Source organism: Choloepus didactylus, chromosome 20 (assembly GCF_015220235.1).
Source record: "Choloepus didactylus isolate mChoDid1 chromosome 20, mChoDid1.pri, whole genome shotgun sequence".
Classification (NCBI taxonomy): domain Eukaryota; kingdom Metazoa; phylum Chordata; class Mammalia; order Pilosa; family Megalonychidae; genus Choloepus; species Choloepus didactylus.
In genome coordinates, this window is record NC_051326.1 from 3803288 (window position 1) to 3823016 (window position 19729).

General features: G+C 39.6%; 1 protein-coding gene across 2 annotated transcripts in view; it reads right to left on the reverse strand.

Annotated features, from left to right (window-relative positions):
* The window catches only part of NBAS (NBAS subunit of NRZ tethering complex), a 397863-nt gene that overhangs the window by 242900 nt on the left and 135234 nt on the right, over nt 1-19729 (reverse strand). For both annotated transcript variants that reach the window (XM_037813443.1, XM_037813445.1), the window contains exons 22-25: nt 18652-18735; nt 13615-13768; nt 10235-10420; nt 7144-7317 (exon numbers count right to left, since the gene is read on the reverse strand). In XM_037813443.1, coding sequence (XP_037669371.1) covers nt 7144-7317; nt 10235-10420; nt 13615-13768; nt 18652-18735 — 598 coding nt within the window. The remainder of the gene's footprint in view (nt 1-7143; nt 7318-10234; nt 10421-13614; nt 13769-18651; nt 18736-19729) is intronic.

Consider the following 19729-nt stretch of genomic DNA (forward strand, 5'->3'; position numbering starts at 1 on the left):
TGGGGTATTTGATAAGCTGATTACAAAATTTACAAGGAATTGCAAAGGAACAAGAATAGCCCAGGAACTCCTGAAGAACAGGGTGAGAGGGCTTGCTCTACCAGCTATCACGATTTAGAATAAAGATAAAATTATTAGGACTATGTGGCATTGACACAAGAATAAACTAACGGCCAGAAAAAGAATCCAGAAAGATACCTGTGTGTGTGTCTCTCTCTCTGTGTGTGTGTGTGTGTGTGTGTGTGTGTGTGTGTGTGTGTGTGTATTTGGAAGAAAGGAAAGGATTTTCAACATGACAGTTCAATTAGATACCCATAAAGATATAAACAACAACTATATCACATTATATGCCAAATCACAGGATTGTGAATCTAAATGTGAAAGGCAAAACAATAAATCTGCTGGAACAGCACTGTCCACAACATTGCCACTAGCGACATGTAGCTATTAAGCACTCCCCTAGTTCAAAGTGAGATCTGCTGTCAACATAAAATATACGCCGAAATTTGAAGACGCTGGGATATAAAAGATTGCAAAATATCTGAATAATTTTATATTGATTACATGTTAAATGGTACTATTTTGAATATAATTTGTTAAATAAAATATATTATTAAAATTAATTTTACCTGTTTCATTTTACTTGTATTAATGTGGCTACTAGAAAATTTAGAATTACATACACGACTCACATTATATTTCCATTGGATAGCACTGTTTTAGAAATTAGTACCAGAAAAAATCCTTCTGATCTTGGGATAGGAAAACAGTTCTTCAGTGGGGCACACAATAAAAAGTACTAACCATAAAGGGGAAAAAGTTAATAAATAGAGCTACATTAAGATAAAGAATGTCTTTTAATAGTACAAGTGGCAAGGCAGGGTGGGAATTAGATCCAACAGGTAAAACTGACAAATGGTTAATTTCCACATTAAGGCACTGCAAATTAAAACCACAATGAGATACCACTATGAACACCTCAGAATGGGTAAAATTAAAAAGACAGTGCAAATACTGGCAAGGATGTGAAAAAACAAAACTGCATATTCATTCCTGATGGAAACAACTTTGCAAAAATGGCATTATCTTCCAATATTGAACATAAACATACCTTAGGACACAAAAATTTCATTCCTAGATATATACCCTACAGAAATGTATGTTTATATATACCAAGAGACACATAAAGATTCATTGCAACATTATTTATAATAGCCCAAAACTAGAAACAACCTGAACGATTGATCAACAGTAGAATGGACAAATAAATTGTGGTACTGCAATACAATTCAGCAATGAAAACGAAAAAACTATAGTTAAATGAAGCAGTATAAATGAACCTCAGAAGAGTAATGCAGAATGAAAAAATCTAAACAAGAAATCATATTGTATGATACCATTTAAATAAAGTTCAAAAAGGGGAAAAACTAATCTCCTGTGCTCAAAGTCAGCTTCAAAACTTCCAACCCTGTGGAGAGAAGGGAGGGCAGTGATGGGCAAAGGCACAGGGTGGGAGCCTCCCTGGATGCCAGCGAGTTCTTGACCGCAATGGCAGCCACACAGGTGTTTCCCCAAGGAAAATCTATAGAACTGTACAATTTTGGGGGGTTTTCTGTATTTATGCCATATTAGATTTCTAATGCTGCCACAACAAATTACAACAAACTGGGTGCCTTAAACAACACAAATTTATCATCCTACAGTTAGGTAGATCAGAATTCCAAAATGGGTCTCACTGGGCTAAAATCAAGCACTGGGTTCTATCTGGGTGCCCTTGGGAAACATCCATGTCCTGGTCTTTTCTGGCTTCTGGAAGATCTTGTTTCTCGGTCGTAATCCGGCTACAGGATACCTCTCTGAGCACTCTTCGGTGATCGCGCCTCCCTCGGCCCACAGCCAGGAAAGTCTCGTGCCTTTGAGGACCGGCACCATTACACTGGGCCCACCCGGATAATCCAGGAAAACCCTACTTCAAGGTCTGAATGTAACCAAATCTGCAAAATCCAGTTTTCTATGTAAAGTAAGATACTCACACCTTCAGGGATTTTGAGGACATGAATAGCTTTGGGAACCCTTGTTCTGCCTACCACATGTGCTATACTTCAGAATAAACAGACAAAAATACAACGTAGCAGGCACACGTGACTCCTCAAAGCCTGAAGTTAATGTCATCGTCTCAAAGCTAAACAACGCAGATCCTTGGATCACTCTGGCTGATCACAGAACTCCCATTTTACTACTGTCATAGTTGTACCCGTCTTTTAACACTTCCCACATTTTTTTCAGTATTATGTTTCACACACTGAGCATCTGTTTATAGTTTCATCATACCTGCCACTCTCCGACGTATACTACTTCTTTCCCCTCTCCACCGTTCCTCCTTACATCTCATTCCTTTCTTTTTGGACATAATTTCCCTCTTCCTGAAATACATCCTTGAATACATTTTTTCAGTGAGCATCTATGAATGACAAATTCAGTTTTCATTCATCCAAGAAGTCTTCTGTTGTACTCATGTTTGAATGACAGTGTGGCTAGGTAAGGTACCCTGTCAGCACACACAGCACACACAGCATGCTGCAGTGGTGGCCCAGAGGTTCTGAGGCTCGACTGCCAAGGCTTCCACCTTCACTCCCCACTGAATACGCATGCAATACTGAGGAAGCTTTTAACCCTTCTGTGACGTTCTCTCCATCTATAAAATGGGAATAATGGTGGGTACATCTTAAAAGTTGTAAAAATTAAACAAGTTAATACATGTAAAATGTTTCAGGCAGTACTTAGCATATTAAAAAATTAAATAAATGCAAGCTACCATTAGCTATTAAATTGAGAGTTAATTTTTCCTGGTATTTAAAAAAATATTATTTCATTGTTTTCTGGGATCTATCACTGCTGCTGAAAAAGTCGCTTTAGTTTAATGGTTTTTCATTTCACAGCAATTTCTATTTACTGTTACACTTCATCATTTCTTGCACTGGTTTAGCTATTCCCAAGCGGCTTCTGCCCGTGGGCAAGTTCTGGGGAGGCCAGGCAGAGACACGTTTCCAGGTTCAGCTGTCAGGCTGCCACCTGATAGACCGGCACTGACCCACAGCATCCCAGGCTGGCTCCACAAATGCACAGGACGTGGCTGGGGGAGGCCCAGCAAGGGCACGGCCAGCCTCTGCCGCCACCTTTAAAGCTGTGTTTGCCGGATTCAGCCCTTGCACAGTTGCTACAGTCTGTGAACTGATTTCCAGAGACCTGAGGAAGACGCTGCTGCCTGGTTTTGCGCGTCTTTTTAAAGATGCTGTGGGGAACTAGGACCCTGGAGTGTCCTTTGCCGCCATCTTGGCTGACACTTCCACGCAATCTCTTGCTCATGCTGTGTCTCCTTTTCATATTCCACAAGCACATCTTCAGCTGGGTTTTATCTTTGAGAATTCTGTGCAATCTGAATGAAAGCCAGTCTCTCAAAGAAGTTCTTCTTTTGCTACTACCAAGCAAAATAGATAACACCAGCCCACACCCAATTTTATGACAGACTCTGTAGTTGTATAAATTCAAACCTCAAATTCATGTGTCAAGCCTGATGCTATAAACGCACAAAAAGAAACTCCCCCCGAGCTCCCATATATACACATGCGCACGCACACACACATCTCTAATCAGAGAACTCACCAATACACACATGCTTTTGTCTCCTTGTGCCAAGGAGCATGTCTTTTTCTTTTCTGCACTTTTATTGAAGATGCAACTGATAAAGGGCCATGGCATTATGTAGAAGTCACACTTTCAGTTCACCACTTGAATGGCTGACCCTGTCTTAGGATGGTGATAGAATTCACACCTCTACAGGGTTCAAGCCTGCAACGCCCTTCCTGCCCCGCCCCAAGGGGCCACTGCCTTTCTTCTCACCAACTCTGTCTCTGACTTCTACAACACTCCTCACTGCTGGCCTACAGGAATTTCCCTCACTTTCTTATAAGCTCAGCCATGAACTTACACAGATTTTTTTTTTTTTAATTATAATTTAATGAGTATTTCTAAATAATTTACATCAGAAGGGTTGTCAGACTATCTAATCAACCATATTACCAAACAGAAATTTTGTTTTCAACTTTATGTTTTTCTGAGTTTTCTAAATATTTTCTGTTAAGCATTAAATGAGAAAAGGTCATTCAAAGATTAAAACTGCTCACTGAATAATATAATCAGAACAGAAACTGAAAAGTTGGTGCTTAAGAAAGCTATGTTGTATGGTGAATTCCCATATGATAAAAGAAGAAATTTATCTTTAAAACAGTTGTTCCTAGCCAAGGCTTTGCCTCACACTCCATGGATGACTTCTCAAATGGATACCCCAGGGCCCCGGGCGCCACTTAGAGTTTGGATCCATACCTGGAACAAACCTAGAAAACTAAATTTAAAAAAAGACGTCCATGTGGTTCTGATGCATAGCTCACGCAAGAATCACTAGTTTAGAAGACAGCCAACACTGGAGAAGGCAGGAGATCTATTCCCAAGCCCTCTTTATCTAGGACTTGCCTGAGTTTCTTCCCAAGTTCCACTTTCCAAGGGGGATTCACACCAAGAGCAATGGCTTCAAACTAGAGAAGACAAGTGTGAGGCTCAGGAGGCAGTTGAAAGGCAAACTTGGCAGCCACGTGCAGCTACAGCATAAGGGCCAGCTCCAGGCCCCTCACTCCATCACTGTGACTCTGGTGCCCAGCACAGCTCCCAGCCGCCCGCACGCCTCTCCTTTCCCGCCCGCTCACATCATGTCTGGCCATGGGACTTTTGAACTAAATTTTTAAGAGCCACTGTGTGGTTCTCCCTTGTTGTTTTTTCCTGCACCACAAGGCAGAAAAGAGGAGTGCTCCTTCAGTTGAAGTCCTGGAATGGACGAGACCATGGTCCACACACCACTGACGTGTACAGTTGTGAGAAATGAGTGTTTGCTGTTGTGAGCTACCAAGATTTAGAGGTCACTTGTTAATGCAGCATAACTTAGTCTAAGCTGTCTAACACAGAAATCATTTCCCCTGTTATACCACCACAAATATTTTGAGCAAGATCCACAGCAGATGCAAGGCTCATTCTTTTTATAAACAGACAAGTAAAATATAGACCATGCTCCCAGCATGATCTTACACAGTAAAGCAAAAAAATATAATCTAATGATCTAAAGCATTACAATGAAACCCAATTTAAATCACTCATTCATTGTCCTGACAAAATTTACTAAGCACCTGCTCTCTACAAGGCAGCTCTAGTCCCTGGTAATAGAGACAGCTGAGATATGGAGGGCAAACAAAAGATACAATCCAGGAGCTAATAGTGTGGAGGGAGGGACAAATGTGAATGAATAATCACAACACAGTGTGATAAGGTAAGTACCAAGCCCTGTCATGGCACAGGTAAGTCACGAAAGGCTTCACAGTGGAGAGAACCTTAAAGAGGCAGCTCTCAAAAAACAGGCAGGCATTTGCTAAGTGAAGGAAAGCCAGGACAAACATCACACCCAGAAAAAGGCAGAGCCATGATGGAACCTGCCTGGGTGAGGGCTGGAAGTTCAGTGAGAGTGGACCCATGCACGGGAAACGAGGCTAAGGAGGGAGACTAGAAGCCCACAGCAGAGGGCCCTTCACGCCTCTCCACGGAGCCAATATTTACCCCGTGGGCAACGTCAGCCACTGGAGATTTTCCACAGACCATGACATAATCAAATTTATGCTGGGGGTGACAGCACTGATACAGAAACACAGAGGCTGGGCTGGGAAGAAAGAGCCCAGCAACATCATCATTCTCTGCTTCGATGTTCCTACATTTCAATAAAGGCAAATGCCTGTATGTTTTATTCAAAAGGCACATGCTAAATTGCCAAGTAAAACCAACAAAAAGCTGACTACATACAAAGGATTTACAAGACTCTGAATGGAAGAAGTATCACAAACAAGATTACTGAAAAGAATTTAAAGTCACTTCTTTCTAACTCATAAAACATTCATGTTCAATCCATCCTGATTCTCCCACAGTATTCTGCTGTCATAAGCAACTCATCCTCTGCTCACAGTAAACAACCTCAAATTCAAAATTTGAATTCTACGTGCAAATTGCTTATAAGATAGCCAATGAACGGTTATATTTCTGACAGATAATCCTCTCATAAAAATTTTTAAAACTTAAAATTAACTGAGCAATCTTCCCTTTCTATCTTGATTATACTGGTCTACAGCCATATATCTTACTGGACTTCAGATTACTAACAAAGCTAGTTCAAGGAAGCAGACTCAATTAGAGTTCAGAAAGGAAAGAGACCTTCTATGGCTTCTCCTTCAACCTCCACCTCCTGCTTGGACCCTCAAATAAAATCAGTGCTTCAAGTGCACATGCCATTCTGCCTGAGGCCTCTCCAACAGGGAGAAACTATCTCCCAAAACAGCGATTTTCATCTGTGGCCAAATTAAGAGGTTATGTACTTTGCAAAAATATGCTGAACTTAACACAGTGACTTTACCACCAGAAAACTGATCATCCATCTGAACCTTTTAGAAATATAGAGCTATAATACAATAGTCATCAGCAAATATAAAGTTATTAAAAATTAATTAAAAGAGCTCCTTATGAGAACCTAAAGATTTTCATAAGTATTTTGAAGGTCTCAAAAGCAGAAATCTTCCCCCATAGGGGTGCAGAACAGCAAAGTAATCACGGACACAGGCTGCAGAGTGAGGGGGCCTACAACTGAGTCCAGGCCCCCACACGTCCAGGGTGACACTGGGCAATGACCTAACCACGCCACGTACAGATTTCCTTTCCTGCAGCATCAAGATGAGAGAAGTAGCAACCTCATAGGTTATTTCAAGGATTAAATGATTTAACAAAGCAAGAAATCAATACTTAGTCTTCTTGGTATTGCCAGTTTCCAACATATAATCAACAAACTTTGGACTGAATAAAAATAAACATAATTTTATAAATTTGCAAAACATTTTTGGATTGTACCCCTAAAACATTTTAAAAGAATAAAATGACAAGTATTTTCCTTTTTGTTTACAGGAAAATTACTTGTAAAGCCTATTATAAAAATTAATAAACAATCTAATTCTGTAAGGAAGAAAGCACAGAGATTTTTAAGAACTTCAAGTTTCTACTTACATCAGGTTTGGAATGCTGAAATATCTTCAGTGGAAATTTTAGGTCCCCTTTAGCTAAGGTTACTAAATACTCTTTTAATAGTTCATTAGCCACACCAGGAGATTGCTTCTCACAACGGTGAAGAAAGGGGACCATCCACTGATATGCACTTGTCACATACTTGTCCTCAGAACACTGAAAATATAATAGAACCAAAATAAACAAGCATTAATTATTATATTAAATAGCTTATTATACCAGACAAGAAAATCTAAAGCTCAGAGATGAGCAGGTTGATGCTACACAGGGAAAGCACATCCCCTTCCATAACAGACACCCCTGCCCACCACTCATGCAGAGACTGACAGGCAGCCGGCAAACCACCTTCCACCTGGGGCTGAGAGAGAAATTTACTGTGACCCCTCTCTTCAGGGCCACAATCAACTGGGGGTCCCCAGCAGCCCAAGCCCAGCTCTGGAAGGTAAACACACGACTACAACTCATCTGTGAAATCCTCCAGAGCAAAGAGAGGCTCCATCCAAAAAAGAGGCACGGGGTAGGAGGTGGGGAAGTGTCAGAGAGAGACTACAGACCAACAGAAAGAGTGAAAGAGAAATAGGCAGAGGCACAGAGACAGAGGGATGAGTGAAAAAGAAGCTTCAGGAAAGAAGCCACTTGAGAATGGAGTCTTGTCTATGGAGGACCGGAATTTCTCCCTTCCTTTTCCTCTTCCTCTTTTGTTGTGTTCCTTTACATCCATCCTTAGAAAACCACAAATGACACAGATAATTTTAATAAGTAGCCAAAAAATTACCAAATCCCTTCTCTATATTATTGTAGGAGATACACCTGAATGTCTTAAGAGGAGCCCTATATATGGCACAAATCGATTTTCACCTGGAAGATTATCACAAAGAGAAGAGAGGAAAGAGTTAGAGGCAGTGAGGAAAAGGGGATGGATAAGAAAGGGAAAGGTGATGAGAGGGAGAAAGGAAGACAAAAGGGCAACAGAGACAGAAAGCCACTGAAACCTAACCTAACCCTGAAGCCAAGATGTCTTCTCCACACAAGCACTCAGCCCTCTGGACTCTACTACTTTTTGTTTTTTTTAAGACCTTGAAATATTTAAGTAATTTGGAATTTTAACACAGTGATGGATTAGAAATAGGAGTACCAAAATGACCAGATAGTTTAAATATGCCTAGCCTAGGCCTCCGTATGGTTGTGCCTAAGAGCCTCCTCCCGAATGCCTCTTTGTTGCTCAGATGTGGCCCTGTCTCTCTAGCTAAGCCAACTTGAAAGGTGAAATCACTGCCCTCCCCCCTACGTGGGATCAGACACCCAGGGGAGTGAATCTCCCTGGCAACGTGGAATATGACTCCCGGGGAGGAATGTAGACCTGGCATCGTGGGACGGAGAACATCTTCTTGACCAAAAGGGGGATGTGAAAGGAAATGAAATAAGCTTCAGTGGCAGAGAGAATCCAAAAGGAGCCAAGAGGTCACTCTGGTGGGCACTCTTACGCACACTTTAGACAACCCTTTTTAGGTTCTAAAGAATTGGGGTAGCTGGTGGTGGATACCTGAAACTATCAAACTACAACCCAGAACCCATGAATCTCGAAGACAGTTGTATAAAAATGTAGCTTATGAGGGGTGACAAGGGGATTGGGAAAGCCATAAGGACCACACTCCACTTTGTCTAGTTTATGGATGGATGAGTAGAAAAATAGGGGAAGGAAACAAACAGACAAAGGTACCCAGTGTTCTTTTTTACTTCAATTGCTCTTTTTCACTCTAATTATTATTCTTGTTATTCTTGTGTGTGTGCTAATGAAGGTGTCAGGGATTGATTTGGGTGATGAATGTACAACTATGTAATGGTACTGTGAACAATCGAAAGTACGATTTGTTTTGTATGACTGCGTGGTATATGAATATATCTCAATAAAATGAAGATAAAAAAAAAAAAAAAAAAAAAAAAAAAGACATAATGCTGAGCAAAATAAGCCAGGCACAAAAAGAGAGATATTGTATGTTACCACTAATGTGAATTCTGTGAAAAATGTACAATGTTTTATACTGTAGAATGTAGGGGACCTAGAGATACCAATTAGTGGAGGGGGAATGATAATCTAATAAGAACAGATAAACTATGGAGGGTAATCTCAATGTTACGGGAATGCTCAGGAATGATTATGGTTTGTAAACTTTCTTGGATATAGTAAGATCATGTTGGAAGCAATACAGTTATTTTAGGTTTTTTTTTTCTCTTATTCCTTTGTTTTCTTAGGGGTTGTTAATTTTCTTGGGGTATGGTAGGAACATGTTGGAAGCAATGTAGTTATTTTAGATTATTTGTTTTTCTTACTCCTCTGTTTGGACATGGTTTATTAATTTTCTTGGGGTATGGTAGGAACATATTGGAAGCAAAGTAGTTATTTTAGGTTATTTGTTTTCCTTAATCCATTGCTTTGTTTGAAATGTTGTGGGGTTTTTTTGGTTGTTGTTTGCCTGTTTGTTTTTAATTTTTTGATAAACAAAGTTAAAAAATTGAAAAAAAATCAGTAGAAAAATGGGAGTAAAAACTAAATGACAAATAGGGTGGGATGGGGGGATGGTTTGGGTATTCTCTTTTCACTTTTATTTTTTATTCTTATTCTGATTCTTTCTGATGTAAGGAAAATGTTCAGAAATAGATTGTGGTGATGAACGCATAACTATATGATCATACTGTGAACAGTTGATTGTATACCATGGATGACTGTATGGTTTGTGAATATATTTCAATAAAACTGAATTTAAAAAAAAAAATAAAATAAAATAAATAAATAAATAAATATGCCTAGCTAGAAAGAAAGAAAAAGTTATACATATAGGTCTGAAGGAAGGACAAGTAAGGTTGAAAAAAAAAAAAAAAAAAACAGCCAAAATTATTTTGGATGCATTCAGTAATTTATCTATAACATTTGACTTAAAAAAAGAAAAAATCGAGGAACCTTCGTAAATTTGCTAAGTTCTCAAGTGCAGAGTACATTTCATCTTTGGCTTTGAGACACACATTAACTAGATGTGTAGAGAATGCTTAACATGAAAGTTAAAATAAAACCTACACTATTCATCAGTAATCTTAGTTTTTCAATGTCTTTCATCTGCTGGAGTTCTTTCAACGTCAGGGTCAAGTCACCCCCAGCTTCATAAACCAATGTTTCCAGAGTAACCAAATTATCACACAGAACCAGCAAACCAGGAATATTCCGCTCCATTCCAAGCCGAATAAGTGACAATGCACAGTCAACCTAAAAATGAAAAGTGACAGTAAGTCTCTTTGAGTATTAGATCTTTCCAATATACTCTAAAGTAAAAGTCCCCAGTACAGAATCTAACTCTTTTTTTATAAAATCACATTATCAGTAGCATGTATTTTTATTTACTAGGAAAACATTAGAGTTCTTTATCAAATATATTAGCATCAGACTTGTTCAAAGGAATTAAACAATCAGCACGCAATACTGAAGATAAAGATAAGAAAAAGACAACACTCTTAAATTTGTAGAGCATCTTACACTTTACAAAGCAGTTTCACTCGTCTACTTAATTCTCAAAACACTATATTAATAGGCAGGAAAAAAATAACATAGCTAATTAGTAATGATGCCAAATTAACCCTAATTTCTCTATACCACTCTGTTTCCAAGGCTTTGCTTTTACATTCCTGCTCAGTTCCTGTACCGGTTTGAATGTATTGTGTTCCCCAGAAAAAGCCGTATTCTTTGATGCAATCTTGTGGGGCAGACATTTTAGTGTTGATTGGATTGGAATCCTTTGGGTATTTCCCTGGAGATGTGACCCACCAAACTGTAGGTGATAACTCTGATGAGATAATTTCCATGGAGCATAATTCAGTATGGGCCTTAATTACTGGAGCAGTATATAAGCTCAGACAGAAGGAGCAAGCTTGCTACAGCCAAGAGGGACACTTGGAAGAAAGCACAGGAGCTGCAGATGAGAGACATTCTGAAGACGGCCGTTGGAAGTAGACTTGCTCCGGAAAAGCTAAGAGAAGACAAATACCCCAAGTGCAACTAAGAGTGACATTTTTGAGGAACTGCAGCCTAGAGAGGAACATCCTGGGAGAAAGCCATTTTGAAACCAGAACTTTGGAGCAGACGCCAGCCACATGCCTTCCCAGCTAACAGAGGTTTTCTGGACACCATCAGCCATCCTCCAGTGAAGGTACCCGATTGCTGATGTGTTACCTTGAACACTTTATGGCCTTAAGACTGTAAGTGTGTAGCCAAATAAACCCCCTTTTTATAAAAGCCAATCCATCTCTGGTGTTTTGCATTCTGGCAGCATTAGCAAACTAGAACAGACATCAAAGAAGATATAAATAAATGGAGAGATATTCCATATTCCTGGATAGGAAGACCCAGAACTGTTAGTATGCCAGTTCTTTCCAAGTTGTTGCACAGATTCACCACAATCCCAATCAAATCACAGCAGGTTGCTTTTTGGATATCTACAGCTTATGTTGAAAGGCAAAGATTCAGAATAAGAACGCAACACTGAAGGAGAAGAACAAGGCGGAAGGCTCACACCACCTGACTTGAAGCCTACCATAAAGCCACAGCGATCAAGACAGTGTAGGGTTGGCAAAAGAATAGACAAATCGAACAACGGAATCGAATCGAGAGGACAGAAAAAGACCCTAACAAATGCAGTCACCTGGTCTTCATCAAAGGGACAAAAGGCGGCAATTTAGCAGACAAAGAATAGGCTTTTAAACAAATGGTGCTGGAAAAACTGGACATCCATCCATACGCAAAAACAAACAAAAAAAAATGAATCTAGACACAGACCTTAAACTTTTTACAAAAATTAACTCAAAAATGGATCATAAATATAAATGTAAAACACTAAAGTGTAAAAATTCTAGAATGTAACATAGGAGAAAATCTAGGTGACTTTGGATTTGGCAATGAATTCCTAGATACCATACCAAAAGCATAATCTATGAAAGAAAAAATTGCTAAGCTGGAGTTCATTGAAGTTAAAATCTTCTGGGTCTACAAAACACACAGTTAAGGGAATGAAAAGAGAAGCCACCGAATGGGAGAAAATATTTTCAAAACACGTATCTGGGAAAGGACTTGTATCCAAAATATACAGAGAGCTCTTAAAACTGAACAGTATGAAAAACATCCCAATTGCAAAATGGGCAAAAGATTTTAAAAGATGCTTCACCAAAAAAGATATACAGATGGCAATATGGAAGACATTCAATATTCATCTCATTTAGGAATTGCAAATTAAAATAACAATGAGATACTACCAAGGTGTGGTGTAACAGGGACTCTTGCCCATTGCTGGTGGGAATGAAAAATGGTGCAGCCACTTTGGAGGACATTTGGCAGTTTCCTACAAAGCGTAACAGGCTTAACAGCTTCCCAAGATGCTTCTGGGTATTTACTCAAATGAATTGAAAACTTGTTTCCCAATAAACGTACCCATGAATATTTACTGCAGCTTCATTCGTAACTGCCAAAAACTGAAGTAATCAAGATGTCCTTCAATAGGTGAATGGATAAACAAGCTGTGGTACATCCAGACAATGGAATATTATTCAGCAATAAGAAGAAATGAGCCATGGGGGGATGGGGAGGGGGAGGGGAGGGGAGAGGGAAAGACAGGAGGGAGGGAAGGAGGGAAGAAAAGGAAAGAAAGGGGGGAGGAAGAACGGACAAATGTGGCAGACTGCTAATAGTTGGTAAATATGGATACCACGATGAGGGATTCGTTAGAGTTCTATATATTGTTTCTACATTAGTTTTGCAACTTTTGTCTAAGATTGAAATTATTTCAAAATGAAGAGACTGAAACACACACACACACACACACACACACACACACACACGAAAGAATCTTAAATGCATATTTCTAAGTAAAAGAAGCCAGTCTGAAAAGGCTATCAACTCTATGATTCCATTTTGGAAAAGGCAAAATGACTGAGACAGTAGAAAGATCAGTGGTTCCCAGGAGATGGGGCAGTGGTGGCGGGGACAGAAGGGGTGAGAGGGTTGATTCAGTGGAGCACCAGGGATTTTTAGGGCAGTGAAACTACTCTGTCTCACACTCTAATGGTGGATACATGACACTGTACATTTTTCAAAACCCACAGAACTGTATAACACAAAGAATGAATCCTAATGTAAACAGACCTTAATCATGTACCAATACTGGTTCATCAACTGTAACAAATGTACCACACTAATACAAACGTCAACAACTTTTCTTGTATGTATTTGCTTATTAAGAATCCAAAAAGAGTCACAAAACTTCTGAGGCAAAGGACCACTGAACAAAACAAGAAATATTCATTCCCTCCCTTGCGAATTATATATGATTCCTAGCCCTGCCACCAGCATCGGCTCCACACACCGAGCCCCTCAGGTCCTGGGCAGCACTGCCACCTCTAGGAGCAGCTGCTCACCTGCCGGGCACAGTGCTCTATTTCTTCGGCTCTGGTCTGGTACCAGTCTGTAACCATCTCTACTGCAAGCTGGGCTGTCCTGTACCGGAGTAACTCGGGCTGTCCAGCATACAGGAACTCGCTTTCATCTGGGAGACTTGGCTCAACCACCATTCTGAAAAGTGCAAAACAATCAATTAATAACTGCCTGGAATTACAGAAAAATAACAATTTTGTGAGAGAGACACACAGAGAGATAGGGAGAGAGACGGGGAGAGAGTGGGTTATGGGGCAGGGATTAGGGTGTGTGTGTGTGTGTGTTTTCTCACAGGCATGTGTGCACACTCACAAAGTAAACAGGAAATTTTTAGCACACTTAATTTATTTTCCAATTGGTTTTTCCGGTATTAAAAAAAAAAAAAAACCAGGGGTGATACTAAATCAAAACAACTATACCACAAATAGATCAAATAAGTATTAACAAAATCAAAATCAGCCTGGGCAGCTTTTACAAAAATACACACGGGTGGGTGTCAGCACAGGCCACTAAATCAAAACCACATTTGACAGCCCAGCCACACCCATTTTAGGAAAAACATCCCCAGGTTGTTCCAATGCAAGTATGAATCAGGAAACCTTGTTTCCCACGTTCATAAACAGAGGAAATGTTCTGGTCCCTGTTGGTAACACCCCCTACTAGGTGTCAGCAACACAACACTAGGCAGATACCTGAGACATCGGAGACTGCTCTGTGCTCCCCTGCAGGGTGGGAAAGCTGCGCGCAGGGACAGCTTCACAGGCCCTCGAGTTACGAGGGCTCTTGTAAGGAAGGTGCTGGCCTACTCTCTCCCACAGTCAAGGACCAGCAAAGGAAAGAATTAACCTAAACTAAGATGTTTCCAAAGACATGTGGAAGAATGCTGTCCCCATCAGGGACACACACGCACCTGCAGTGGGGAAACGGCAGGTGCTATAACTGTTACTAGTGCAAGGAAATGGGCTTTGGAGTCAGAACTGCATCTGAGGCACAATTCCATCACTGAAAGCTGCAATACTCACATAAATTACTTAACTAGTCTAAGATTCAGTTTCTTCATATAAAAAATGGAGACAGTACTATGGAAGAATGTTGTGAAGATTTGAAACAATGTAAATAAAGTACACAGAGCAGGCTGCCTGGTACACAACAGGGGCTTCCTTTTTATTTACAGTAATCATCCCGTTGGAATTACTAATAACTGTAGTACAGGACCAAACGCAAAACAGACATCACTAACTACCTAGCATTCCATCCACGTGCCCCGGGAGCCTGCAGTGTGTATATACAGCCCTGCAATAAGCTGGCCCCCAAGTGCCCCTAACATTCTCCCCCGTGCTTTTTCCCTACCACAGCCAAACCAAAAGTCCCTACCTTCCGGAACCTGCCTTTAAGTCTGCCCCATATCAGCAGGGAAAACGTAGCCCGTCAGCAACTCTGAGTTCCTCCGATATTTCTTTCAGTCCGCATCTTATTTCCATCTCAAGAACATTAGACAGAATTTAACCACTTTTTCCTTCTAGTAACAAGCTTCCCCTTCATTCCAGTATGACAAACTCTGTTTTTCTCGTCTTTCTGGCTGCTCCTTTGCAGTCACCTTTGCAAGAACATTCTCTTGTAACCAACATTAAATACTAGCACTCCAGCCCTCTTCTCCTTCCTGCTTACAATACATCCTCTCCAGGTCTCCTCTTCTCTTCTACAAAGTAAATTACAACAGACATTAAGTCCAACATTTTTATGGCTCACCCAGATTTCACTTAGGAGCTTCAAAATCTTCCACATGTGTTCTTAGATGTTCCATAGGCACTTTAAATGCAACAAGCAGAAAACTGAATTCATGATATCCTCAGATAATAGTTACCTCTTTTAAAACAGAAACCTGATTATATCATCCCCATGCCTAAAATACTTTTATAGCTTCTAATCTGCCTTAAAATATTCCAGGCTCATCAGGGTGCCAATCTCATTTTGCTCTGTATTTCAATGATACAACCATGCTTAGTTTACTTCCCCGAAGAGGGCCTTGCCTTCAGCCTTCCAACATGCCCTTCCCTCTGCTTGGAACACTCTCTCCTCTCATTTGCCAAACACGCCCTCCACTGAGCTGAGCCACAGCCTGCACACCCACCAAACCTCAGACTTCACATCACTTCCACAGGAAAATCCTGTGTCCTCCACCATGTCAAGGTCTCCCTAGGGCATGCCCCAGGGCACCTCCCTTCCTCCTTTAGATGCTCAGCAGCAGAAGCATCTTTCCTGCTTCACAAGGCAGAGCTATATCCTTGGCCTAGCAGAGCTTGGACACTCATTAAATGAATAAGCAGTAACACGTGGCCTGTGCTACTGAAATGTGTGCCATCTGCAAAGCCATCCTTTCCTCTGCATATCGCTGTCATGAACACCCCTCCCACCTTCTTCAATTTGTCTACCTCTGATCTCTCATTGAAATAGCTAAAAAGGACCTCTGGTTAAAATATGGCCAATAAATGCCATGCATTAAGTTTGACTCTTTCCTGAAACCCCAATGAAATAGCTGTAAAAGACTTTGAAAATAAATAAATAAATAAATAAATAAATAAATAAATAAATAAATAAGGCAAAACATCCAAGAAGCAGCAGGGTACATGGAGGGAAGGGAATTAAATCCTTATCTTCCATTCTAGGTCGTCAACATATAATGACCAAAACTCAAAAACCAAGAAGTAACTATACAACTATGTTCTTCAGAGATAAGGAGGCAAATATCAAAATAATCACTACAAGAACTGAAAGGAACTGCTTCTAGGGAGCAAGATATGGAGGAAGAGGAACAAAGGACAACGGATTTTGGCTTTTGCTTTTTATTAACAAGCCGGTGGAACATGTTAACTCTATAATATGTGCAAATACACGCAACTTTGATAAAGATGAAAATTAAATTAAAAATTTTTTAAAAGAAAATGATAGCAAAAAAACAGCAAGATGTTCAACTGCCGTTACACTCAATCACTATAGTAAAAAAGAAACTAAGAATTACAAATTCCGTTAATTCTGATATAAAAACGCAAAAATACAAAGTTAAGGGAAACTCCCAATGTTGGCCACAGACATAACGAGAACTTCCAAGTTTCACCTGTGATAATCACATTAGGGGTGAAATCTTTTATTTATTAATACTTGAAAGCTAATACATGCATATAGTTTTAAAAATCAGTATGTATGAAAAGAGTCATATCAAGTAAAAAATATAAAGAGACTTGTATCCAGTAAAGAAATGATCCCTTACACGATCCACACTGTCCCATCCTCACCACCCCTCACCCCCACCACCCTGCAACCATGTTCAAGCCCTGCACCTTGCTTCCTGTTTTTACCTCCATGTGTCTGAACAAAATGTGTTTATTACTATTTCCTGATTTATGTACTTTGGACACTATTTAGATTTCGTAAACGAAAATCCTTCAACTTCCCTTACACCTCCTCCTTCCAAATGGGTGTATCACAATGTGGGTGAAACCACTAATTATTTACATTATTATGATTATGTGAATATTATCTACTGCTGAGCCAAGTGGTATATACAATGGTGACTATTCCTCTTCTTAAATAACATCTTACTTTCTGAAGGTAATAACTGCCTGCTGTCCCCCTACCCTTCCTATTTGCTTATATGCACCCATTGCTTATTTTTCCCAAATGCTCTAGATTTATCAATAGCAAAATATAAACAGTATTTTCCAAATGGTCAAATACATCAGATAATATAGCCGTTCCATCTAGCTCTGGACATCATTCACACTCCTCCACAATCTGGATGCGTTACTCTCCCCAACGGGAGCCTTCTTTTGGCCAATGCCCATGTTAGAGCCCCATTTCTAAATCCAAGGGCCTTCTCTTCCTTGCTCTATGCCCTCATTTCAATAAAGCACATCTTATGGTGACTCTCTAAATTAGGTGTATGTGTGTGGTAAATTTTTTGAAACTTTACATGTTTAACCTCTTACTTGATTTATGATTTTGGCTGGGTATAGAAAGTTAAATCAAAAAGTATTTCCCCTCAAACTTCTGAAAGGACTGCTCCATTGTCTTCTAAGCTTCTAGTGTTTTTCTTGAGATGTCTGAGGTCATTCTCATTCCCAATTCCTTTTTTTGTGGCGTATTTTTCTCTTTGAAAGATTGTATTCCCGATGTTCTGGAGGGTCATGTTTTAGTGTACTGGGCATTTCAATCTGGAAACTCATAATCCTCAATTCTAGGAAATAGTTTTGAATTAGTTCTTATAATTTCTCCTCTTTTATTTTATCTAAGTTATACCTTTCTGGAATACCTGTAATTTTTTTATATTTGTGCTCTTATTTTCTGGCTGAAGCTAGAATTTCAGCATTCAGGACACTGATTTTCACAGAAGGCGTCTATTTTAGTGCTATCACATCACCCTGCTGTATGCTGTGCCTACTGTCCAGAAATCTGCGGGCTTTATGGCTCACTGTGGATGCTCTCCAGTTCAATTCATGAGATGAGAAAATAAGCCTCTGGTTTTAGGAGGGGTCAACGTGGAAGAAGAGAGGAGAAGGAGTCAGGGATGAAGGGGTTCGAAGGCTCCTCCGTAGACGTGCTGCCCCCTCCACCACTCGCACCCCCATCTGCAGTGCTTATCACCTCGAGGGTCTGAGGCTTTCCAGGGCCAAATCTTATAAACACGAAAGCGAAACTAATTCAAGAACAAAATTACACTCATACCATGACTACAGCTATGAAAAAATAGTTTCCAGTATTTTCCAGATGTATATGTCAAAGACTAAAAGGGAATGCCTCAAAATGAAGAGATGTTATACAAGGATCATTTTAAAATAATTCCTTTATAGCATTTTAATACTTTTTCCATTTAAAAAATTAACACAACTAAGTGAAGACTGTTTTTTTAAAAAACTCTGCTTGACCTCTCTAAGTCAGAGAGCGGCACTAAGGAAGAAAATGCACTTCCCTTGGGCCACCTATTCGTCCACCTCACAGAACCAAGGACGCTGGCTCCTACTTACTTGCATGCCAACTCCTCACACCAATCTTTATCCCGGTGTTGATGCTCATGCCAAGGAATGATCATCAAGGAGTCACCCTGAGAACTTAAATTTAAAAAAAAAAAAAAAAAGCATAAGCAGTTAATTTAAGCTGTGGGTAATATAAACAATCATCATTTCAATGAATTGCTACACAAAGATTGCAAAAATCATCTCTATAACCTTACTCTCCAAGATTCCTGTTTATGAATCTAAATGGTACATGAACATAATGTATACAGTGAACCAAGTGAAAGGGAAATACCGAATTGCTGACTTCCCTTCCTTCATAAAATGGTTCAAAAGGACAAGAAGAATTCAAAACAAAAATGCAGACAATTGAAGAATGGCATGGGTATGTGTTCATTCACATGTTCCAAAAACATTTATCAAGAACCTATATTATATGCACTAGAATTCACATACCACCATAAATGGTCCTAGGCACTCAAAAAGCTTACAACCTAGGGCAGTGCTGTTAAAAAGAATGTTTTATGATAACAGAAATGTTCTATATCTGTGCTATTCAATACAGTAACCACTAGCTCCATGGACCTAATAAGCTTGACATATCATGGTTGCTACTAAGAAAGTGAATTTTAATTTGATTTAATTTAATTAATTCAGATTAAAATTGAAATAGCCACATGTGACTAGTGGCTAGCAGGTTGGATAACAGAGATCTAGAAGATAGTGAAGAAAGATATCAAGAAAGAAGAAATATATCACCACAAGACAACAGCAGAATCTAAAGAAGACAAGCTTAAGGAAAAATGAAAAAGAAAAGCAAGGTCAAGACAGTATGACAATGTGCTACAAGTCAGGAGACACAGACAACAGAAAAACTATATAAACCTGTCTTTTAGCTATGCGGTCTCTGGGACTTTCTAGAGAAAAGCACTTTAAGCATTCTCTCTAAGGTTCCCATCAGCTCTAACATTCCATGAATCTATGAAAACAACTGAAACATTACTCATTAAGAATAAAGGCAAAAAAAATTTTTAATATTTCGAAGGCCTTGTTTCTAAAGTTCCATAAAACATATCCTTTCACACTTTTG